The sequence below is a fragment of the Schistocerca serialis genome, chromosome 1 (assembly GCF_023864345.2).
Source record: "Schistocerca serialis cubense isolate TAMUIC-IGC-003099 chromosome 1, iqSchSeri2.2, whole genome shotgun sequence".
Taxonomy (NCBI): Eukaryota; Metazoa; Arthropoda; class Insecta; order Orthoptera; family Acrididae; genus Schistocerca; species Schistocerca serialis.
Genome location: NC_064638.1, coordinates 601,110,506 through 601,137,203, shown reverse-complemented (window position 1 = coordinate 601,137,203; position 26,698 = coordinate 601,110,506). Strand labels below are relative to the sequence as shown.

At 44.9% G+C, this 26,698-nt stretch overlaps 1 protein-coding gene across 1 annotated transcript in view; it reads left to right on the top strand.

Moving 5' to 3' along the window:
- The first annotated feature begins 1,020 nt into the window (after window positions 1-1,020).
- Window positions 1,021-26,698, top strand: part of LOC126477176 (choline O-acetyltransferase) — a 121,186-nt gene continuing 95,508 nt past the window's right edge. Inside the window, exons 1-2 of the mRNA XM_050103598.1 lie at window positions 1,021-1,187; window positions 21,355-21,523. Coding sequence (XP_049959555.1) covers window positions 1,039-1,187; window positions 21,355-21,523 — 318 coding nt within the window. The 5' untranslated portion in view covers window positions 1,021-1,038. The remainder of the gene's footprint in view (window positions 1,188-21,354; window positions 21,524-26,698) is intronic.

The following is a 26,698-nucleotide window of genomic DNA, read 5'->3' as shown; positions in this document are numbered from 1 at the left end:
GTAAAAACGTTGTGCAACGGAATTTCTCAAGTCAGTACCCAGTGCGCCCTCTGCATTAGATTAGTTGAGTTGTTATCCCTAGCTCGACACCTAAATGTTCATTGGGATTGCCTACCCTACCATCTTAGCAACAACAGTACATGTGAAACTTCCTGGCAGATTAAAACTGTGTGCCGGACCGAGACTCGAACTCGGGACCTTTGCCTATCGCGAGCAAGTGCTCTACCAACTGAGCTACCCAAGCACGACTCACGCCCCGTCATCACACCATTACTTCTGCCAGTATCTCGTCTCCTACCTTCCAAACTTTACTGGCGGAAGTAAGGCTGTGAGGACGGGGCGTGAGACGTGCTTGGGTAGCTCAGTTGGTAGAGCACTTGCCCGCGATAGGCAAAGTTCCCGAGTTCGAGTCGCGGTCCGGCACACGGTTTTAATCTGCCAGGAAGTTACATATCAGCGGATGATCCGCTGCAGAGTGAAAATCTCATTCTAACAGTACATTTATACCACTGTCAGAGGTATCAGAACGATTTTCACTTATAACGTTCGACTCGGTCGTTTTCGGACCAGGGTCCCGTGCCTCAAACTAATACGTTATTGTTTCTTCACCGCCGGCCGTTGTGGCCGCGCGGTTCTAGGCGCTTCAGTCTGGAACCGCATGACCGCTACGGTCGCAGGTTCGAATCCTGCCTCAGGCATGGATGTGTGTGATGTCCTTAGGTTAGTTAGGTTTAAGTAGTTCTAAGTTCCAGGGGAGTGATGACTACAGATGTTAAGTCCCATAGTGCTCAGAGCCATTTGAACCTTTTTTTTTGTTTTGTTTCTTCACCATCTCTGAAAGTCGTACGGTCAACACGGTACTCGCTGTATATGTGCCGAAGCTTCACAACTGTACTTGTTGGCAGGACCAATCATACGAAAAAATACTGCACGGCTGATAATATACATTGATCCATTCATTCTAATGCTGTATCTGACGTCGGCAGTGAGCAGTGCTGTTACTGTGTGTTGCAGGCGTACGACTGGTGGCTGACCGACATGTACCTGGGCAACCCGCTGCCGCTGCCGATCAACTCCAACCCCGGCATGGTTTTCCCGCCGCGCAGCTTCCGCTCGGCGCACGACCAGGCGCAGTTCGCGGCGCGCTTCCTGCGCTGCCTGCTTGACCACAAGGACGTGCTCGACTGGTGCGTCACGCCTCTCTCCTCCCCTGGCAGATCCGAGGGCCAGCAGACGCCCGAGTCAAGCGCCACCTATGAAATTTGTGCCCCATTACTGCACTTAGCTGTTCGATTCATTTACGAATTTGCTACAATTAAGAGACTCATTGCTTTGTTCTTTCCGTGATATTTCGTTATGATTAAAAAGCCGTTAACGGTTCCAGTAATAATATCGGTAAGCGGACGAAATTACTAACCAACTGTTCTCAGTTTGATTTTTCAATTTTTACCGGTGTTTAAGTAGATCAAGTGGTACATGATTCTATTGCCGGTTCATAGTGCCCATCGGGCAAAATATTTCGGTGACCATATACACTGAAGAACCAAAGAAACTGGTATAGGCACGCGTATTCAAATACAGAGATATATAAACAGCCAGAAAACGGCGGTCCCGTCGGCAACGCCTTTATGAGACTATAAGTGTCCAGCGCAGTTAGTAGATCGTTTACTGCTGCTACAATGGCAGGTTATCAAGATTTAATTGAGTCTGAACGTGGCGTTATAGTCGACGCACGATCGGTAGGACACAGCATCTCCGAGGTGGCGACGAAGTGGGGATTTTCCCATACGACAATTTCACGACTGTACCGTGAATATGAGGAATCCGGTAAAACATCAAATCTCGGACATCCCTGCGGCCGGAAAATGATCCTGTAAGAACCGGACTGAAGAGAATCGTTCAACGTTACAGAAGTGCAGCCCTTCCACAAATTGCTGCAGATTTCAATGCTGGGCCATCAGCAAGTTTCAGCGTGCGAACCATTCTATGAAACATCATCGATATGGGCTTTCGGAGCCCAAGGTCCACTAGTGTACCATCAATGACTGCACGGCCCAAAGCTTTGCGCCTTGCCTGGGCTCGTCAACACCGACATTGGACTGTTGATGACTGTAAGATGTTGCCTGGTCGGTCGAGTCTCGTTTCAAATTGCATCGAGCGGACGGACGTGTACGGGTATGAAGGAAACCTTATGAATTCCGCATGTCAGCAGGTGACTGTCTAATCTAGTGGAAGCTCTGTAATAGAGTGGGGCGTGTGGAGTTGGAGTGATATGGGACCGCTGATATGTATAGATACGACTCGGGCAGGTGACACGTTCGTAAGCATCCTGTCCGATCATCTGCATCCAGTCATGTCCATTGCGCATTCCGACGGACTTGGACAATTCCAGTAGGACAATGCGACACCCCATACGTCCATAATTCCTACAGAGTGGCTGGAGGAACGCTCTTGTGGGTTTAAGCACTTCCGCTGACCACCAAACTCCCCAGACATGAAAATTATTGAGTATATCTGGGATGCCTTGCAAAGTGCTGTTCACAAGAGATCTCCAGCCCCTCGTACTCTTACGGATTTATGGACAGCTCCGCAGGAATCATGGTGTCAGTTCCCTCCAGCATTACTTCAACATTAGTCCAGTCCACGCCACATCGTGTTGCAGCACTTCTGCGTGCTCACGGGGGTCCTACACGATGTTAGGCAGTTGTACCAGTTTCTTGGGCTCTTCAGTGTATGTCACTAGTGTCAAGTGCGCTGACGAACTGTCGAGACGCAGGGCCGACTTATAACGTTTTCCCCTCTCGGATCGCTCGATACGCTTTCCGGATCCATAGACACGCATCAGGAACCGATGGGACGATGGTGACAGCATCAAAGATCACCTCGATCAACGGAAGAGATTCGATGTCTGCGCGAATAAACCATACTCTGGACAAACAGTGCGCGTCATTGAAGATTGTTTATGTGCATACGTAAGCGACGAATGAAAATTTGTGCTAAGCCCGAGATTGAAAACCGGGTGAGCTGTTCACTAGGCAGATCCGCAAATCTCTACGCCACGCTGGCACAGTGGCTTTGCACGACTGCACGGTCTACCCTAGCACGCCTCCCTCCCCAATTCAGATTGCCATTCACGCTCCAGCCCTCTCGGTATTCTCCCTAAACTCGAAAAACATTGCAGAGGCTGTCCAACTGTGTCGGAACAGCACCCCAGCATCGAACGAAACAGGGGATCGTGCCTGGAACACAATGATATCAAATGAAACTATATACGAAGTGGGCTGATGAATAAATGGAAATTTGGACTGGGGAGGTAGGCGTGCTAGGGTAGTTCGTGTATTAGTGTAAGGCCACTGTGCCAGGGTGGCGTACGTGTTTGCGCTTTTGCCTAGTGAGCTCGAATCCCGACCTTCATTCGTCGCTTCAGTCTGCGCACATATAGGCCTGTCATAGATGTTTGAGTCTTGAAAAGGTCCCCGCAACCGTATAGTTACATTTCATTCGAGATTGTTGCCGAGAACACCAGTGGCACACTAATTAATGTATCCTAACAAGTCGTTGGTCACAGAGCACTGTTTATCCGAGGCTCATACGAATGCACCAGTATCTTAGTATGATGTCGGATTCTTGGGACAGTGTCGTTAGAGAGGCGATTTAAATAAGCACTCGGTACGAACTCATAAACTGGAACTGCGGCTATAGTTGCAGCAGTGGGTCTAATTAAGGAGGAGACATTCAGGAGCCACCAAGATCTAGCGGCTATGGCGGATGGAGCGCCTACATCCAGGCTCCCATAGCCTTCGGCTGACTGCTACAGATGCCGAATCGGCTCGTCAGCCATCGACGCGCGCTTTCGGCTTCAGATCGTTTGCGGAGCGTCCCGAGGGAGATGGGGATAGAAACCGGCCGTGTAGTCCCAGAAGCCCAGCGCATCTGATAATCGCGACATGTCGGATCGTCGAAATATTGTGTCCGCTGTAGACTATGAACCGTATCCAGAGTGATTCAGCTGCCCCTTCCACTGTCGGCTATAATGCCTGCGGTCATGAAGCAAGCGCGAGATTTTTATATTCTCTCGCTCGCTACGCACAAACTATTAGTCCTACGGAAAAAAAATAAACAGGACCTTGTAGGAAATTTATTATTGTTAAATTTTGTACTGGAATACGGTTTCGTTTATGGCAACGGTTTTCGAGTTATGCAAGAAAAACGTACAAAAATTACCTTCAAAGCGCCTCCACCTCACACTCATCTCTCACCAGTCAGAATTTGCTGTATACTCTTCGTGGCATTTCCTCCTATCACAGTACAAAAATTTACGAACTGCATGAACTATTTCCGATACATGATCTTTTTGGTCTTTATTAACCATCATCACGCAACCGGATTAGTCGGCTATTTCGTTAACAATATTAATTTAAACGTGCCCCTGACGGTAATGAAATAAAAAGACTTTTGTAAATGTTACGCTAAAACTAATTACGTTGACAATTCGATCAAAACTTAATCCTTACAAGCGCAGTAATTTCGTAGACAGAAAGCCGGACGAATACAACGATGTAATTGTTTATTTTAAGTTAAAATTCTTAAAATTACTATCTAAAATTTTCACAAACATTAAATCTACAATCATTAGATGCTCGACTAAGCAGCTGGCTTAATAATCCCAACTGATGAAGACAAAAAAAAAGCTAATGTGGGGAATAATTCGTGCAGTGGCAAATTTTTGTACAGTGATATGAGGGAGTGCCATGAACGATATACCAGAATTCTGACCTTTGGGTGCTGAGTGAGGGAAGCTTTATGAAACCCACATATAACATTGCAGATGCATAAAAATACGGCGATATGGGCACCTGAATCACCTGACTGACCGATAAACTACTTTTCGTTTCCTAATGACTGTACCCTGGCTTCAAGCGCTCAATCGTATCACGAACATCGGTTTCTCGCACCTCTCTGGAACCTCTGAAATCTTTTTATGTGTGAATATTATATTGTGAATGATAATCGGGTGAAAGATAGAATTTTCGTAAAGTTTGGCTCGAGTGCACAAGTTAAATGCTATAACTCTGTCTTCTGAGACCCAGCGAGGTGGTGCAGTGGTTAGCACACTGGTCTCGCATTCGGGAGGATGACTTTTCAAATACGCGTCCGGGCATCAGATTTACGCTTTCCGTGATTTCCATAATTCTCTCCAGGCAAACGTGGGGACGGCTCCTTTAAGACAGCACTGCCCATTCCATTCCTCACCCTTGAAACATTCCGAACTTTTGCGTTGTCTGCATTGACCTCGATGCCGACCGGACGTTAAACGTTGATCTCCATTCTTTTTCTTTTTGCTGAGGAGTTATAGTTGGTTTCCCTTAATCGTTTTGTCGTAATAATAACGGACGTAGATTGTTGAAATTCGCCTTATGGTTAGATGCAACTGGCCGACGATGTTGGAAAAAGAAAGCAGCTCGAAGTCAGAGGTCAATCATTACGAAATAGATAAAGTAACGTAATAGTCATTCAAAAGCAACCAAACGATTCCTTAGGCTGTTCTCTACTAAGAAAAGTTTTAAGTATCGTATTAAAACAAACATGCCAATTTTCAGAAAATATCATGTTTTTTTTATATTTTTTTTCTCTTTGAGGCATCATATTCCGTTAACAGTGCCATCTATGAAAGTGGAGCATTGCCTCAGTTTCGTCTAGTCTGGTGGAAACTACTGATCGTGTTCTTAGAAACTTTCACGATATGCACTTACAGAGATACAGGGACCCTACGAAAAGACTAAATCAAATGGAAAAATGAAGCCGGGTCTTCCAGTATACGACTCAACTATTGTAAAGCATTTGAAATTCATTTCATTCGACCAAAAAGTATGCTCATAAGTAAACATACATTAATGTCCACACTGAAAATGAAGAGTATGTTTTAGTGAACTGACATGAAGAGGACATCCCCTAGTAACGTGGATACACCAGATATTTCATAAACACTTTACTGACATCCGCATCAGTACAGTGACCGCGACACGGTAAAGTGCACCTCCTGATTCCCTAGTCCATTATGTTGTTAGCCGCCGTAGACTCTAGATTTTATTTAATATTACTATCATGTTCATTAAGCAAGATTTGTATATCATATACAAGGTTGTCTGAAACATATGTAACGGTGATGCAGGGTAGGTTCTGCTGAGAAAAAACTGCTAAGGAAAAAATTCGATACATTGCCCCATTTCCGAGTTAAACAACGTTGATGTTGGCCAGATACAATTAATATCAGTTGTTCTCATAGCTTAGACAGTAGAGCACGAAACTGCTCAGGCTTTGATCGGATTCGATCCTTACTACCGTCCCATGTCCAATTTTTGCATCACTCTCTTGTTCAATTTTAGGAATCAAACGAAGAATACTTTGGCAACAGACTCTTTGGCGGGTCATTTGAATTTGTCTGATTGGCTAACTTCAATGCTAATTAAGTTGGAAACAGCGCAATGTATCGAATTTTTTTCTTAATAATTATTTCTCAGCACATCTTACCCTGCAACACTCTTACAAGCTTTTGAGACTGTTACTGATGACACTTTAACTTAGAATTGAACGTAGCGGTAAGTAAATGCGAGAAAATTATTCCGTATTCAATGATAGCAACTCCCCCTTCCTCCCCCCCATTACAAATGTAATGAAGGAATTACTTCACGTTAACTAAACAATGAACCATTTTAACATCAGAGGGTGTTTGATAAGAGTAAGATATAATTCACGTTCAAGCTGATAGAAACTTCTCAAGATAATAGTCAATACATAACAACAATCAGTTTCTCAGATTTTGAAGAGTAGTGCCATACGTGGAACAAAGACTTTGTCTTTCATGTGCCCCCGTAGAAAAGAATCGAAAAACGTCTGAGGTGTGGTGACCTGGAAGACCAAAAGCAATGAACAACAGCTTATTGTCCGACACTTTGAATCCAATGTTGTGGGATGGTGTTGCCAACATAAAGCGGCAACTGAAGATGAAAGTGAGGCGTGGAAATGGTGTGCGCTGTCATATTTTGGAGAACTGAGATGCAAAATTCGTACCTTCTGTTGTGGTCGCCGGGACGCAACTGCTGCAGTAATTGCAACTTGTATGGATACTTGTAAAGCTTCATATGCAGGCGTCATCTTAGAACACGCCACACCGTTGTTTGAGGAATTTGAAGTCACTGTCCTTACTGTCTTGTAGACTTTAACGCAGCAAATCTCCAAGATACACCTGAGGATTTTGTAGTGACGAGGGAAGAACCCATTCCCAAAGATATTGCTGAGTCATTTGTCATTATTATCCGAATACCTCAAGTGCAATTAGCGTTTTTCTTGCTGATTTAGATGATGTCCCGTTAGCTCAAACGCTTCATGTGGAACAGAAAGAGAGAAAGTCAGTGGTCGTCAGATGAAGAAACAATGGCCTTGATGTGTCTATATGTGACTCAGAATGCAATATCTTTTTGTCAGGACGTGGTGAAGAAATAACAGCCATGCAATATTATTAAATAAAGATTTATTACTCATTTGCGATGGCTTTTCTACATCTCTGTATTGCCAGAGGGTCCGTTCCCAGAGAGTCCATACGGACCCATCTTGATGTCAAACCCAGTTCGTAACAAAAAAATGAATATGTGGTTAGGGATTAAAGCAAACTAACATTTATCCTGGTTCATGAGGACTGGAGACTGCGTAAATAACCAACAAATACGGATAAAGCTTAATACACGGGAGTTTGCTGCACTTTATTTGCAAAACCTGCTGCATGTCACTTTGAAAGTCCACTGTATTACTTACGCATTACTCGCTAGGAACATATGCTCAAAATTACATTTAAAACATACCATATTTCGCATACTTGCTTTCAGCCCACTCTAGGGAAATAACGGCCCATTTTTTTCCTCTCCGTTTTTCATCTTCGGAGACTCAAAGCATCGGTATAGTCAAACGAATTTTGTCATACATGCACGAATAACAGATTAACAAATTTGAGTGCCTCGGCGTGCGTGATAACGGATTCCTTCGCTTTCGCTCTCTTGCTCTACCAAATATGCTTTGTTCGTTGTATCTGCATCACTTGGCTGCTCAAATTCTATCTCATAGGCATCGCTATTTAGCCACTCGCGAGTGTAGTTGTCATCTCCGTCTTCACAACCAGAATCTTGTTTCGCAACAACCATCAAACGAGTAGCGGTGTCACCTTCCTCACTAATGTAACCAAGGCTCTAATTATAACAGAATACTACAAGCTTAGTTTTTTTTAATTGGCGATTGAAGTACAGATAATTCGCAAACCGTGTGATCTTCACCTGGATCATTGGGTGGTCACCTGGATCACTGGGTGGATGCTTACTGCATATGAAAGCAAAAAAGATCTAAATTAATTAAGAGCCTTATAATCTGGAAAAGATAAATAATTCCAGTAAAAATTATGTCATTTAGCATAAAACGTACAGTTATAAGAAATGTTAACTACAGAAACGTTTTGGGAGGCAAGCTGCTTTTTAACGTTTAGTGCTCACAGCGTCCCAATAGCCACAAGTACGGCGAATCGCCGGAAGAGGACGCGAAAAGAGGAACTAACTAAGAATAAAAAACAAGATCGTTACCATGCCATGTTCTGGGAAAAAATAGCCAATAAATTGAAACCAAAGAAGCCGAAATCCACATTTCAAGCGAAAAACTTAGATATAGTATAACGCATTTAGTCGGGAATTAGAAAATTAACTACAAAAACCGGAGTATTTAGAATACAGTGTGCATCATGAGACGCGAGGTGTATAGGGCAACCAGGAAGAACGTTCTCGACAAGGTATAATGAACACAAAGACTTTCAGATTAGGCAGTTATAATTAATGTGTCACCGCGCGCCGGCCAGAGTGGCCGAGCTGTTCTAGGTGCTTCAGTCTGGTACCGCGCTACCACTACGGTCGCAGACTCGAATCCTGCCTCGGGCATGGATGTGTGTGATGTCTTTAGGTTAGTTAGGTTTAAGTAGTTCTAAGTTCTAGGGGACTGATGACCTCAGATGTTGAGTCTCATAGTGCTCAGAGCCAGTTTTTATAGCCGCGCGGAGTGGCCGCCGCGGTTTAAGGTGCCATGTGACGGATTGCGCGGCCCCTCCCGTTGGAGATTCGAGTCCTCCCTTGGCCATGGGTGTGTGTGTGTGTGTGTGTGTGTTGTTCTTAGCGTAAGTTTGTTTAAGTAGTGTTTAAGTCTAGCGAGCGATGACCTCTGCAGTTCGGCCCCTTAGAAATTCGCAAATATTCGAACATTTTTTAACTTTAATCTGTTGCATCAAAACACGTTTATGAGACAGGTCACCCACTATACGTATTGAAGAGAATTTAGAGACGGAGCACATAGAAAATAAAGGAAAGAAGTTTGACCTACTTGAAGAACTAGAAATATCAAAGAGTCAGAATAGATTTAACAGTATGACCAGTGTTCATATTAAAGCCAGTGGTAACTAATTCTTCAGCGGCTTTGCATATCTATTTTTTTTTAATCTAGCGGTAATGCGAAAACATAAGCTGTTTTCAGAGTTTCCTGTTGACAGTGTAGTTTCCTTGTATACCCTATTCTCTGGAAAAGATTGAAACGATTGATGACTAAGTGCAGTTAATCTATAGAAAAATCGACTGAAAGGTGAGGCAACTGGTGTGACGTTAAGCGAAAACCCAGTGTAATGCAGAATTGTCCACTGTTGCCATCAGATGCATTCCTGCCAGTATAAAAGGAAGCGGGGAGTGTTGTGTTGCCAGTAGAGGTAGGCGGGAGAGCTCAGTGCCTTCGGACACGGACTAGTCATTGCGTGTGACCTAACAAATCAGGGACAGTTCAACCCTTCTAATACTGCAAAATAGATTTCTGCTGAAGTGATTGTGAAGTGGAAACGCGAAGGAATAATCACAACTAAACCAGGACAAACGGACCTCGCTTATTGACGGACAGGGACCAATGAACATTGTGGTGGGTGGCTGCAGAAAATCGCATGAAGTCAGTTGAAGGAATCACTCGCGAGTCCCGGAATGGTGCCAGCAGTCCAGCAAGGTAGCGTTCGTAGGCAGCCAAAAAGAAACGGACGCGGTGATCGAGTAGCCCTAACAAGGCAGATGATTGTGTAGTCAGTGCTAATCGATGCTTGAGGTGGTTTACCGTGCAACATCACTGGTTACTAACTGACTGCAATGAGCGAGTTGGAGTGATGAATATCACGATACCTTGTGGCTATGTGATGGAAGGGTTTAGGTGTGGCGAATCTCTGGAGCTCGTTACATGCTATAATGCGTAATGCCATCATTGCGGTACGGAGGATGATGATGATTATGATGTTGTTTGGTTTGTGGGGCACTCAACTGCACGGTTAGCAGCGCCCGTACAAATTCCCAACCTCTGCTCAGTCCAATCTCGACACTTTTATGAATGATGATGAAATGATGAGGACAACGCAAACACCCAGTCATCTCGAGGCAGTTGAAAATCCCTGACGCCTCAGGGAATCGAACTCGGGACCCCGTGCTCGTGAAGCGAGAACTCGACCTCGAGACCACGAGCTGCGGACAGGTATGGAGGAGGTGGTGATATGGTATAGGATGTGCTTCGTTGTAAGGGTATGGTCCCCCTGTTGCACTTAATAAAACACTAAATGAGGAACGATGTGAACCCCTTTCACAACGTTATGTAATGCGTAGGATAGAGGAATAGTTCGGAGACGGTAGCTGTATCAGCATAACAGTGCACCCTGTCATAAAGCGACAGTCATGAGAACGGATTGGCCTGGGGAGACCCGTCCTGAACCCAACGGAACACCTTTGGGACGAGCTAGAACGTCGACTTGCCACCAGAACGCAGCTTCCAACATTACTACCTTCTCTGGTCTCGGCCCTTGAGGGGCAACGGGCTGCCACCTCACTGAAAGTGTCCCAGCAGAATTTAAACTGTCGTAAAAGTGAAGGTTAGACACAGGCCATATTAACATCCACTAACAGATGTCCAGATACTATTGGTCAAATAGTGTATAGGAAAGGAATACTTTGATGAACGGGCGCCTGGTGAGAAGCAAGGGAGAGGGAGAAGGGTTGCCGATTTTAAAATAAGACGTAGACCTCACTTCCGAAAACCTCGTTTTATTCATTTTGAAGAGCTGCTGTATGAAGAGTTAAACGCAGATACCCAGAAGGTACAAGCTTGATGCCCGAAACGTACAGCTGCTGATAACCTTCCATTGTATTTTTATGAGGTTCATTCAAACGAAACCTGGTCAATGCGTCTACCTTTGCCTTACACGAACGGTGTCACTACGTAACTGCGGGTATGGTGGCGCTATCTTTTAGTAGAGAGACTGACTCCTGCACACCGTTTGATGTTACATAGCGCCTGTGTGGTTTCACGCCGAATAGAAGGTTCAAAGTGGTTCGAATGGCTCTAAGCACTATGGGACTTAACACCTGAGGTCATCAGTCCCCTATACTTAGAGCTACTTAAACCTAACAAACCTAAGGACACCACACACACCCATGCCCGAGGCAGGATTCGAAACTACGACCGTAACAGCAGCGCGGTTCCGGACTAAAGCGGAATACAAGGTGATCACACAAGTTATCGTCCACTACCGAACACGCGGGCGAGTAAGCAGGAACAACGAGGAGTGATTCGATTTTTGGCGGCGGATGGAGTTGGAGGCCGTGAAATGTATCGATGGATAAAGGCTGTGTACAGTGAGTACAATCTGGGTCGTTCGAGTGCTGTGGAATGGTGCAAACGATTCCTTGAGGGGCGAGAGTCACTGGAAGACGATGCTCGTCCTGGACATGTGTTTGAACCTCTAAAACAAACAAGCTATTCGTGGACATCGATTCGCAACGGACGATGAAGTGTGTGACTGGGTCCGACAGCAGCCTATTAGCTTCTTCAAGGATGGAATCGACAGGCTAGTGTCGCAATTGGATGAATTTTCCAACAGTTTTGGCGACTATTTTTGAGTATGTGTACTGTGTATAACTAAATTTTTGTGTTAATAAAATCGTTACCGTTACTTTACACTAGTCAGCGGGTTTCATTTGAATGCCCTTTACGTATTCAGTGCTGACTTCAACGTTTAGTTGCACAACCGTACCTCCGAACCGTAATATGGCTAATATTAGGATTTCCGCAAATAATTGAGCCTCTCCTGTCGGTATCAACAATTGGCACTCGACTCAGCTGCGTCGTGAGTGCACGGAAGAGCGCGTTGGAATGACGTCGGTAGAGTAAGGGTGAATGCAGCTCGGGCCGTCAGAGCTGGAGCCGGCGCTGGGAGCAAGCGGACCGTTTCCCCGCGAAAACAAAAGGGGAGCTGTTATTGTTGCGGCGGCTATTGTTCCGTAATGAAGCGGCCCGCAAGCACGCATTGGGGGAGCGCCGGAACGGGACGATAAAACACAGGAAGAGGGGCGCGCTCTCCCACGCTCACGTGCGCCGCACGCGTCGCCGCCGGGTCGATGGCTGCCCCGCCGCCCCTCGCCGCTGCCGCCGCCCCCGACGCCCCCGCCGCCCCCGCGCACCAGGTCAAGTGCGTACTGCTGCCGCTACTCTAAGCGCGTCACCTGCCACAGCGGCAACCTGGCGCCTCGCTTCAGCCGCCGTACTCCGTCGAAACAGCCGCTATTTCCATGCCGTCTACGTCTACTTACCGATAAAGGAACATTAAGGTTTTACGTCCCATCGACAAAGAGATCATTACAGGCAAAGATCAGCCTATGACCGGATAACGCAGTGAAGAAATTCATCTCAGACCACACTGACGGAAAAAAATCGCAACTCCAAGAATGAGACCTTCTAAGGAAACTGCCTGCACTACGCTTGTTCGTCCTCTTCTAGAATACTGCTGCGGTGTATGGGATCCTTACCGGATGGGACTGAAGGAGTACGTCGAAAAAGTTCAAAGAAAGGCAATACGTTTTGTATTATCGCCAAATATTGGAGAGAGTGTCACAGAAATGACACAGGGTTTGGGCTGGAAATAATTAAAAGAAATACGTTTTTCGTAACGACTGAATCTTCTCACGAAATTCCAATCACCAACGTTCTCCTCCGAAAGCGAAAATATTTTGTTGTCACCGACCTTCATATAGGGGAACTATCGCCACGATAAAATAAGGGAAATCAGAGTTCGTACGGAAGGATATAGGTGCTCATTCTTTCGGCGCGCTGTACGAGATTGGAATAATAGAGAATTGTGAAGGTAGTTCGATGAACCCTCTGCCAGGCACTTGAATGTGATTTGCAGAGTATCGATGTAGATGTAGATGTAGATGACTTAGGCGACATAAGTGCGTGATTCTCCATCCGAAAGATTATGTCGATTCAAATTTCTCGCCAATCGCATAGGAGTGCTACTAGTAGCACCACTCTGAGGATGCAAATCAGGTTTGCTTCAAATACACGCTTTGCACATTGCACATGGTGAGCTGGTGTTAGTGAAGAATGCCTTTAAGGCGAGAAAGACGCAATTATCAGCACCTCGTTGTGCTTGAACTAGGTCGTGTAATAGGGCTAATAGAAGATGGATGCTCCTTCTGCGATACTGCAGAGATACTTTGCAGGAATGTAGCCACTGTACATGACTGCTGGCAGCGGTGGTAACGAGAATGCACAGTCACAAGAAGACCGGACTCCGGACGGCCACCTGTCTCTAGCGAGAGGGAAGACCATCGTGTTCGGCGTATGGCTTTGGCGCATCGTACTGCATCTGCAGAAGCAGTTTGAGCAGCAGTTGGCACCAGGGTGACACAACGAACTGTTACAAACAGGCTACTTTGATCCCACTTACTGCATTCACCCCTGGTCTCGTTCTGAAATTCTACCACTCGCAGTTGCCTTTATTACGAAACTGGCGATTCCTTGATTCCTAAGGATTGTCCTACGAATCTATCCCTTCTTTCAGTTACGCTGTGTCACAAATATATTTTTTTCTAAATAGGTTCTGTACCTTCTCATTAGTTCTTCGATCTTCACATCTTATTTACAGCATTGTCCTTCTCTTTCCATACCTCTCCCCTTTTCACTAGGGGTGCCATTGTTATAAGCGTTTGGGCAGTGTTAGCCGAAGCCCTTCCTTACGCCCCCCTCTTCCCAGGACGGGCTTTGTGCGCTCTCTCTCTCTCTGCATCTAGAGTAAATCACATCGTCAAGCGTGAGAGCGATTTCGAAGTGCTTGCGTAGCGTATAACTGAGGCGGGAGATTGATACTAGTGCGATATTCACGTAGTCGGATGTGGAAAACAACCTAAAAACTCATTGGCTCACCAGCCCCCATCGTTAATCCGCGAGGCGTATTCGCTCCGGGTCAGGCACGTCTCTGAGAATCCCACAAGCGGGACTTTTAACACGCTCAGCTATCCAGGCTGGCAACGATTCATGTTATTAATATGTTGAAATATTATGTATATGGGCTGGAATGGAAGTATTACAATGCAGAGACGTTAAACATTTTGGCGACCGAGTCTGAGGATAGTTCAAAAGACGTGCCGGAGTATAGCTCGGGCAACGATTTTCTCGACGCGAGGGCCACCTATCGCTCGAAAACTAGACTGATTTCGTGTGAGAACGATGTACGGACGTCTCGTTATTTCTCCTTTAGTAGATGCAGTCTTGTGTTGTCAATTTACAGAATTATTACGAAAGAAAATTTAACGAACGTAACAGACGCTGTCGCGAATGGCTGAGCCAATATGTGATCGTATTGACATCATTTCGAGTATGTACTCGTTTAGATTTAGCAGTTTGCTGTAATTCTGCTACAAATAAGTCACATTTTTTGAGCTAGTAAGAGGTTTTCGAAGCTCAAGAGGAAGAAACTGCTCAACAAATCACTTCGCACTTTATTTTTCTTCCCTTGAAAAAAAAATGTAATTTATTGGAGAACTGAAGTAAATATGAAAAATAAATCATGAAACCAGGACGTTCTTTTAATATACCTTACTCAAGACAATATAAAAATTACGTTACTGCCTTAACGGTTTGAATAATGGCATAAATGGCCAGTTTTCTATGCCCGACATTTTTCTAGGTGGGCAGTCTTCAAAGCTAATTCGAAGTCACGCATTAACTTAGCAGAAGGTTCATAAGGTGCTACGAGCATCCTTTCCGGGTGCACATAGTAACCTGATAACACAATACCACAGGTCGTACTGGACAGTGGAAATGTTGGAAATTTGTGGTAAGTTCCTATAGGAGAAAACTACTGAGGTCATCGTCCCTAGGCTTACGCACTACTTAATCTAACTTAAACTAATTTACGCTAAGGACAACACGCACACCCATGCCCGAGGGAGGACTCGAACCTCTGACGGTGGGAGCTGCGCGATCCGTTACAGGGGGCCTCAGACCGCGAAGCTTCCCCGCGCCGCGCAATAGTGGAGGTGTTAGTATACAATATCTGCCAAAAGCTCGCCACCTACCTTCAGTACTAGCATTTTACAATGTTTAGCTTCAGTGATTATTTGCTACTTTTGTTATAATGAAAAGCCACTTTTCAAAAATTTATATGTAGGCAACTGTGTACATCTAAAGTACAATCCCTTTCATGTTAGCCACGTGGTTACTCGCCGACCACCGTTTTAGGTAAACAGTTTACATTCCTTCCAATATTTTCAACTGTAAATTGCTTTCTGAACATGATATAATAGAAACACCATAGGTATGTAATGGCACATTCGATTTCGAAGTAGTTCTGGCCCATATGAATGAGAAAAATAAATTTACAAAATCACAGAGGTAAATTCAATTCGTACACCTGCTCGATTTCTTTTCGTTGTAGTTGTTAAAGCACGTCGAGTACACACACACTATTAACTCTGTTCCGAAAGTACTAGTATCTAAATTTATCATCAGATCTCGCATACTGAAGTGCCCCGCTCATTCGTACAGTACTTTTCGTAACACAGAGGCCGAGTAGCTGCGCCGTCAGCGCGGCGGATTGGTAAGCGAAGAGGCCCGGGTTCAATCCCCCGCCTGCTCGGCAATTTTCTCTGCTTTGGGACTGTGTGTTAATTGCGCTTATTTTCAAACTGCCATAATCGATATTACTCTTGAAATGGCCAATAAACTGGAAGGAAGAAACAGTGATTTACGGAGATTTTCGGTGTAGCTGTGCAGTCACTTTCCGGCAACACAGAAATTATTTAACATGCGCAGAGTAATCCTAATCTGGACACTGTTTCAGTCAAGTGAAAAAAGAAAGCTCATGTGCCATGAAACGTCGTTGCCGCATAGATAGGGGAAATGGGTGCCAGACTGATATGTTCTACGTGGCACTCACCAGGCGCGAATCACGCTGCACGCTCGGGCTACCTGCGGTCCCTACCCCGCACGTGAAGAACTCGCTCGACTCACAGAGAGAGAACACGGCAGGTGTGCGCCGCCCGTTAATCCTCTTAGCCGTACAGCGCGTGGGCGCCGGCCCACTGCCACATCGTTTCAATTATTCGCAACCTTTCTGGCGCCGCTCGCACCGTTAAGCACGTAGCGATACGTGAGCCGTCTCCCTACAACGGCCGACCAGAGCAGTGCTGTAAAATAGATGCAGTTACTTTGCACTGCGCCCTTTGTATACCAGTCAAGCGGGTGAGAAATGTCAGAGTATCTTCTGCTGGTGCTAACCGTTATTTGGTATGTAAACACTTCCTTATAAATTAAAGATGAAGACTCGCCACTCATCACACGTAATTTTTTTCTTTATTTTACGTATTTCACTCGACCAACATGAGCATCTTCGGAAATTACGTAGCCGAGGGCCACACGCTACAAATATCATATTGTGTTTAGCGCCGTCATAAAAAAAAAGAAAAAAGAAAAAAAAGACTATGAAGGCGATGGTATACGCATCCCAGTATTTGTAACATGTGGTCCTCGGCTACGTAATTTCTGAAGATGATCGAGTCGTTTGAGTGAATCAACTAAAAGAAAAAGTTATATGTGGCTTGTGGCGGTTCTAGAATTTCTTACGTTCGCTGTTCCCATGCAGAGATATGCCTACGATAGCTAAACACTTCCTCTTTTGAGTGACACTTCTTTTCGAGAGACATACATGCATTCATTCATTGTATAATTGGCACTCTCCAGGAGAATTTCATTGCAAAGGTAGTAAAAAAAGTCTTGAAGACGTTAATGTAGAAAGAAAACCAGACTGCAGTTATACTAGTTGAAGCAAATGCAAGATTAACACTAGCAGAGAAGGGAGTGAGACAGGGTTATAGTCCATCGTCAATGTTATTCAATCTACACACTGAGCAAACAATAAAGTAAAATATGGGGAATTTTGGAAAATGAATTAAATACAAGGAAAAGAAAGAAAAACTTATCGATACTGCGATACTGTAATACAGTGAGAGATGGAAAAGATATTGCAGGAACCCTTCAACCGAACGGATAGCGTCTTGAAAGGAGGGTATGAAGTGAATATAAATAACAGTAAAATACAGGTAATGGAAAATAGCCGAAATAAGTGATACTGAAGCAGTTAGATTAGGAAATGGGGCCCAAGAACTAGTAAATGAGTTTCGCTATTTCGCGGAAAAATAACTCTTGTAGAGAGAATATAAAACGCAAACTGGAGACAGCAAAAAAAACTTCTGAAAAAGAGAAATTTGTTAGCTACGACTGTAAATTTAAATGATAGTAAGTCTTTTCTGAAGTTCGAGTGTACGTGGGCAACAAACAGTTCGTGTAAAAAGAGAATAAAATCTTTTGAAATGTGACGCTGCAGAAGAAGGCTGAAGGTTAGATGGGTATATCGAGCTGACACGCTGGGAAAGGCGCACGTTTTAGCCGGGATACGAGAAGGCCGCCGGCCCAGATTTGAAAGCGCCCGCGTGGATTAACGACGAGGACCTGTGTTCCCGCCAGCCTACATGCGGGTTTTAAGCGGTTTCACACATCCATCAAGGTGAATACCGGGCTCGAGCCCACGTTCCGGCCCAGCTACACAATTAGCGAGCATTTCGAAAAAGCATAAACATCCTTATCGGCTTCGTATCATGTTTATATTTCATCGAATGGTTTTGAACCATTCCTAGCCGTTCCCCCCTGTACAGTAAAACAAAAATTGCGGTCGCACTACACTCCAAAGGAGTCAAAAACCGTTCAATAGGGTTCCAGAAGCCGATGTCCTTACAGAAGGGTTGAACCGTTCCGAGGGTGTCGATCGTTGACAACACCGTCGTCCTGTTGCTCATCCCGCTGTCAACTGTCATTTTCGACAGCGAAATTTGTGGCAATTAGCGCCCCAAACGAAGTGGTGGTTTCACTGACGCCCTTTAAGCCACTTTATGAGGCCTTTTCGTGTCGATTCTGAGCGTCGGGGTCTCTTGAATACTCTCCTCGGCCAACCATATGAAGACGTGTGATTTCGAATTTGGATGCCGTAGTTCTGACCTCCACAGCATAGGCGTCAAAAGAGGGGGTGAAATATTGGTAAGTAGGAGGGGTACGACGTCAAGGCCGTAGTTTCACTCGTAAACGGTGGCGCTGGGCAGAGGTGTGGTGAAATTTGGTGCCACTGTGACATCATTAACGCATCTTATACCTCAAAAAAAAAAAAAAAAAATTAAAAAAAATGGTTCTAAGCACTATGGGACTTAACATCTGAGGTCATCAGTCCCATAGACTTAGAACTACTTAAACTTAACTAACCTAAGGACATCACACACATTCATGCCCGAGGCAGGATTCGAATCTGCGACCGTAGCGGTCGCTTGATGTCAGACTAAAGCGCCTAGAACCGCTCGGCCACAGCGGCCGGCTCTTATACCTCATATGAACTTCTGAGCTCTAGCTTTTTTTCATATCTGTCAACATCTTGTTGTCTGAAGCGTTGCCAAGCCCGAGGATGACGTTGCTGGGCGCCACGCTTTTGTACTATCACAGAGAAACTTTGGGGACCTCTGATCCAGATTTCAAACTTACAAGCAACAATAAGCGACAATTATAGGTTCTCCGAAAAGTAATGCTTTAATAGTGTTGTCCAGCGTGTTTTCTTCCTTTTAACAATGTAACAGGACCACTTACCTCGATATGTTAGGGACCTGCCTTTTTACAATTGCGAGAACATACCAAAATTTCATTTTTGGGATGGAGCACCGTACCACACTGACAATTGCATTTAAGTGTGTTTCTTAACAGTGACTCCGTCGGAGGTTCGAGTCCTCCCACGGGCATAGGTGTGTGCATTGTCCTTAGCGTAAGTTAGTTTAAGTTAGATTAACTGGTGTATAAGCCTCGGGACCGATGACCTCAGCAGTTTGGTCCCACAGGAACTTACCACGAATTTCCAAATTTTCCTTAACAGTGAGCTGCCTGTAACATGGATCGACTGTAAGCGGCATAGAAATATCGCATTGCAGCATTGGCCTCGAAGGTTGCCTCATCTCACAGTGTGTGGAGGCGGGGGATTGTAAAAGTCTCCGCGTGTGTACCTCCCCTTCCGACAACTTTGGGTGATCAGAACATCGCATTGCAACAACAATGAAAGCAGTAACTGCAGACCTGCTCTCAAAAGCAAGAGAAGAGTTTATTGTCTCAACGTTTGGCGTACGACTGGTGGAGGGGACATTGAAACATACAATTTTGATCCTAAATATGATTGCTAAATGTTGGTAAATACAGTCCACTGCTTTATGTGCAAGCATAGCAACGATATATCGTTCCAAATTAGAACACTTCTCTTTGAAATCCAGTAGTACATCCTTTATGTGGACTTGGAGGGATCGTAGGTCATCCGAACTATCGACAAATCTGATAACTTGGAGATAAAAAACTAGTGACATTGGTTAAATGCCGCAAACACACACGTTATATTTATTTTGACACAAAAATTGTACATTTTTTCACATATTGCGTTCGAGTATTGAAAAAAAATATAATATTTATTTTTTAAAAACTGGAATAACCAATAAGTTCCTTTTGAGAGAGATTTTGTATTTCATCAGTGTGCAGCACGCTTAGGCATTTTATCAGCATTATTTCGGGCTACGTAGTTTCTGCTTGGCTTCCACTTAATCATTATTATTGGCCTCTGTGTCTACGGATGAACCAGAACTCCATCGACAAACTTCCAGAGATTGTTGAGGGATACCTTCTGAGTATTTTGGTATAAGGGACCTACGGTGTCCGGCGGCTCGTTATAGAGTTGTTGCTTTTTGTTTGGCTTCTTGCCGCTTAATCACATGTCGACGGTATTACTATGGATAGGATTACTGACGAAAGGTTGGCCGACATGCACCTCGTGTACAGGTTCGCTGAATGCAACGGAAGAGCAGCACAACAACGCTATGCTAACCTTTCCCATAAAGACGGCAACCACACCAAATCACAGAACTTCAGCGTCCGAGGATTGTTGCAATACCATGTGTTTTGTGTTGACTGTTTTGGTTACAGCGTGTTACTAGCTTCTTCACTCTCATTTCATAGAAATAAAAGTGATAGAGGTAACAAACCAAATAACTCATAATTACTTTATTATTCTGCAACGAGGCCAACGGCCTCGCCGCAGTGGTAACACCGGTGACCGTCAGATCACAGAAGTTAAACACTGTCGGGCTGGGCTAGCACTTCAATGGGTGACCATCCAGTCTGCCTAGCGCTGTTGGCAAGCGGGGTGCACTCGGCCCTTGTGAGGCAAACTGAGGATCTACTTCACTGAGAAGTAGCAGCTCCGGTCTCGTAAACTGACATACGGCCGGGAGAACGGTGTGCAGACCACGTGCCCCTCCATATCTGCATCCCGTGACGCCTGTGGCCTGAGGATGACGCGGCGGCCGGTCGGTGCCATTGTGCCTCCCAAGGCCTGTTCGGACGAAGTTTAGTTTACTTCTTTTTATTCTGCAACGAGCCACAGAAGACAGTGAGTTCCATGCAACAAAATACTGAGAAAGTATCCGTGAACAGTCTCCAAAAGTTTGTTGGCGGAGTTCCTGTTCATCCTGTATCATAATGTCTTCAGGTAGAGTGCAAGTTCGTCGGATAATCCATCATCGCTATCGACATAATGTGCAGACGAACAAATTGCGATAATATCAACAGAAATGATAACGTCGTTTACGAAATTAACACTTATATCCCACTGTCCTGAAATGTTTGCAAATGCTTCAATGGCCTAACGACGATCCACAGTAAAAACTTTGCAGTCCTAAGCGTGCACATAAAATTCACCCAGAGATACTTTCTTCATTCATGCACGAGAGACATTGTGAAATGGAAGAGTTATTTTTGGAAGAGCGAGTAGAGTGTGGAGCTGTTGTGAGCACCGCAGGTAGCAGGTAGGTGTTGGTAACGTAGCGCCTGGTGTTGTGCGGGCAGCAAGGCGCTGCCCGTGGAGCGCGCGACGAGCCGCGAGAAGGGCCAGCCGCTGTGCATGGCGCAGTTCTACCGCCTGCTGGGCCACTGCCGCACGCCGGGCGCGCCGCGCGACTCGCTGCACGACCACGCGTCGCGCAGTCACCACGTCGCCGTCGTCTGCAGGAACCAGGTCCGCCACGCCCCATCCCTCTGCCGCAACACCGCCCAAAGCCGTCCACGAGCCGCTGACGTGAGGGACGCCTCGCACGTCTGCAACCCGCGAACCCCTACCGTAGTGCGGGATGCCTCTCTCTTAGGCTACTCACACCACAAACTCGCTTGTTCGCCAATTCGTTACACAACATGTTCGGGAACTGACACTTTCTCCTACCTCCTTGTTTGTATGCTGAATAAATTTATGTCCATCTTTGAGGTCTCCTTCTTTGGTACTAATTTCGTCGACTTTAAATATCATCCAGCATTGAAGATTTTCTTCTCCGTCTGCCTGTGTTCCCTGTAGCCTTAACTGCACTGATTCTTCGTTGAATGATGCAGTTTCTTCGTAATAGCCCTTCCTTTAGTTTCTTTCCAGTCCTACTCTTAAAAGAACGAGATAGCTGTACACCAAAAATGGATCAATGCAGTTTTTGTCTATTTTTCCACGTAATCGCTAGCAGTTTCTATGCATCTATCCCTCAACGAAGATTCCTTGTTTTTATCTCGAAGTCAATGTCGTACATTTTTCTTTACTTGACGCCACACATAGCTTCTTTCATCGAACTAAACATGTAAAATTTCGAAGACACAATATCAGGGCTGTAAAGATAATGAGGTAGAATCTCACAGTCGACTCCACCAATAATATCAGTTGTGATGTATGAGTTCGAGTTTTATCTTGAAGATGCCCTACCAGACATTCCCTCTTCAACGCAGCTTTGACTCTGACGCAATCACGCCTGAGTATCATAGGCTGACGATAGCGCGTTATTCCACCAAAAAAATTAGAGAAAATGAAACCATGGGCACTCCAAAGAATGGTTAACCTGATGTTACTAGCCGATGGCTGCGTTTTGTATTTCCTACGGACAGACAGTTTAGAGTGAATTGACTGAATACTTTGATGCTTAGACTCCAGCTCAGACTAATGTACCCAAGATTTATCACAGGTTTCAATCATGTCCAAAAATCACCATCTTAGCTACTGAAAAGACTTTTGAGCTAGGCGCAGATCGAAAACTCTGTTCTTTATGATGACTGATATGTTTCCTGGGAAACTATTTTGCACACGTCTTACGGTACATCAGTACGTTTTGGATGATGGAATGAGTTGTGCCAACACCTACTCTATAGTGTTCAGCAATTTGTTCAAATATAAGTAATCGGTCTTCTTGGATCAATGCGATCTTGCAACACCGAGGTTGATACTGATACTGGGCACCCAGAGTATTTCTCTACGGTTACCCTTTTTTGGCTGTTTCTAAACTTTTCCAAGCGTGCAAGTACACAGTTACTGCCATGTTGTTTGTTGATGCGAGAGAATATTTCTAATGGTTGTACACTTTCCGAAAGTAAAAAATCCGAGCACAGACTTCCGTTCTTTAAATTTTCTTGGAGCGCACACGCTGTCGCACCTAATACCTTAAATGTTATATTTACACCGTATTAATCGAACAAATGACTAAAACTCTACGTAAGGTTTTCAACTAACGAAAAAGGCTGTCCCTGCATTAGGCCTTGCCTTCAGTGTACAGTGTGGTCAGAAACAGTTTGAGAGGATTGTAAATGTATTGCAGGATAGGCTGTGCTGAGAAATAATTTTTAAGAAAAAATTCTATACATTGTACCGCTTCCGATTTAGCATTGAGTCAGCAAGGCAGGTACTTTAGCACGCAAATTCAAGCAGCCTGCCAGAGACGGTGTTGCCAAATGAGTACTTTATTTGGTTTCCACCAACAGAGCAAAAGAGTGATGCAAACTTTGGACAGTGGACGCTTCCATCCAATGGTCTCCCGTAGTTTTTTTTCTTTTTCGCTTTCAGCTAACCAAACGAAGAACACGTCTGGTAACACAGCATCTGGCAGGAAGCTTGGATTTACTTGCACAGTGGCCTGATTGGCAAATCCGAATGGTAATTAAGTTGGGAAAGGTACAATGTATCCAGTTTTTTCTTAACACTTATTTCTCATCACAACTTACCCTGCAGTATCCTTAGTATCATTCCAGACCGTTTCTGATAATCCGGTATGTTTGTTTGTTTAATTAGTGAAAGACCCCCATAATTCTTTAGTTCACTTTAAGGATTTTTCTCCACAGCCACATTTCAGAACTACTAAAGTATGTTTTCCCTTTGTTTTTAACTATTCGTAGTTTACTGTCATATGATACTACAAAAAATTTCGTAGTTCTATTGAAATTCTTTTTACTGTTAAAAAGTTTTACCTTCTCAGAAGCAGTTTTACTCGCAGATAGTCTATTTTTTATCTCCGTACTGCTTCTATTTTGCGTCTTCATACTTCCTAAATGCGTGATTGATTTAATTTGTTGCAAGCTTTTTTCTTCCAATGATAATTTGACGCAGGCTTCATGTTTTCTGATTCTCAACACTTCAGCTTTTTCTCCGTTTTTCCTCATTCCGCACTCTTTTCACGCTTGTATTACACCTTCTACTACAATTTGTAGTTATTTCCTCTGACATGAGCAATACTGACTTATCACTTGTATACTTAACTGTATCGGTATTTCGTCTCGTAGTATTAGGCCTATGCCTCCTGCATTGTCTATTCCACTTTCTGATATTTCCTGAATATAAATATTGAAAAGTGCTGGTGACACGCACCTTTCTCTAATACCCTTGCAAATTTGTGCCGAACTGAGACTATAACCCGGGTTTCCTGTTTGTCGCGAGTAGTCGCCTTAACCACTTCGGCTGTCCGAGCACGCTTCCAGGAGAGGCCCAAATCTCCATTTGTTCTGGTGCGTGCTCTCCCTTGTGCTCTTATTATATTACATAATCCCTTTACAGGGTGAAACATTGTTTTTCTTTCGTTATTGGCTTACTATGGTATGGAATACTGCAGTGCAGTGCCTGTCACAGTGCGTCGACCATCAACACTCACATTCATTCTTGATTGATTGATTGATTGAGAGGGGTTATGGGACCAAACGATGAGCTCATCAGCCCCGCGATTCTGAAGTGAGTCACAGAAGAAAGATGGTGTGCTAAAAGTGGACAGATCCAATCAGGGGAGTTAAATTATAAAATAAGGAATAGTAAACACACACAGTAAAGGCAAAAAATGTGAGATCAAATCTAAAAATTGGAAAAAAGGGGGCGGACATGGGGTCACAGACCGAGAAGACTGTAAAAGAAGTCCAAACCACAACCAACCTTCCCCTGCTCTAAGACTAAAGGAGAACCCCATATCTGGAAATAAAAAACCAATTTCCTGGAGGAAACCGAGAACCAGTTCAACCATCCGTGGATCGTCTGCTAATATTAAATTTAAAGAATTAGGAAGACTGCACTTAACACGGAGGGCCGAAAAAGGACGGCATTCCACCAATATGTGAGAAATCGTCAGTCAGGCTCCACAACCACATTGTGCGAGTGGGAGGAAACAATTAGTGAGCCGTGTATGACCAATGCGTAAACGGCATAAAACAGAGGACTCCTTCCGAAAGGAGCGGAAGGAAGAGAGCTAAACTGCAGTAGACTCCTTGATTGTGCGAAGTTTATTACTATTAGCAGTAGCGCTCCAGGTGGCATTCCACTTTTGGTCAAAGAGAGATTTGACATAGACCAGCATTTCTGCTACTGAAACCATGGAAGGAAATAGGGGGTAAGTATCAGCTTCTCTAGCCAAATGGTTAACCATTACATTCCCTGGGATGCCCACATGACTTGGAACCCAAAGAAAGTCGATTGGACAGGCGGCACGCTCAAGGGCAGCGAGAAAGTCATGGATAGCAGAGACCAAAGGGTGACGAGACTAGCGTCGGTCAATAGCCTGCAGGCTGTCATGGATTCTGAACAAATTAAAACACTGTGGAGGGAGGCCTGAGAAACAAAAAGGAGGGCCCTGTGAATGGCTAGTAGCTCTGCGGTGAATCCCAACAATAAATGGTGTTCGAAGCCAGTAGGAGACGTGGAAGCGTAACCCACCTTATTGATTTTCTGAGAACCATCGGTGTAAAAGATGGTTGCACCCTGGAACTCTGCAAAGATGGCACATACAAGACGCCGGAAAACCATAGAAGCGAAAGAGACTTTAGGACCCTGGAATATATCGGTCCTAATCCGTGGTCTAGGCACCATCCAAGAGGAGAAGGGGGTTATAGAAGGAAAGACTTGAGGGGGGAGGGGAGGGTGCAGTCCAGTGAGTGGAGATGGAGATCCCGACAGAGGGAAGTGAGACACATGCCAACCGGCAATCCCACCTGTATGCAGGTGTTAGGAGCGAGACATCCCTCGTTGGCGAAGAGCACGGGATACACGGGATGGTCTGGGAATTGGCGAATGGCGATTGCGTAAGAAACAGTGATTTGACTCAGACGGATGTGTAGAGGGGGAATCCCCGCTTCTGTGAGGAGACTATCAACAGGACTAGTGCGAAAGGCACCAATAGCCAGATACACCCCATAATGATGGACAGGGTCAAAAAGTTTCAAAGTGGAAGAAACTACTGAGCTATAAACCTGACTACCATAATCTAGTCTGGACGAGACCAGAGCACGGTAAAGATGGAGAAGAGTGGAACAGTCTACACCCCAAGATGTGTGGGCCAGTAGACGGAGAGCATTAACATTCTGCATACATGTATTCCTTAGGTGGCGAATGTGGAGCAGCCATGTCAGCTTGTTATCAAAAATAAGGCCGAAGAAACGGGACTGTGCCACAACATCGAGGAGTTGATTGCCTAAATAAAGTTCTGGATTGGGGGTGCACTGTGGGTCGACCACAAAAATGCATAGACCGCGCTTTGGAGGGAGAAAACCGGTAGCCATGGGCGGTGGCCCAAGCAGAGGCCCATCGAATGACGCCTTGGAGATGGCGCTCAGCAGATGCCACCAAGTGGGAGCTGCACCAGATGCAAAAATCGTCGACGTACAATTCCGGGGTAACCAGAGGCCCAACAGAGGTCACAAGCCCATTGATGGTAATGAGGAAAGGTGTGACACTTAGCACAGAACCCTGTGGGATACCATACTCCTGAATCTGAGGGGCCCTGAGTGAAGTGCCAAATCGAACCCGGAAGAGCCGGTGAGGTAAAAACTGGTGGATAAAAATCGGAAGGGGATCACGGAAGCCACAGTCATGGAGGGTAACTAAAATGTGATGGAGCCAAGCCGTGTCATACGCCTTATG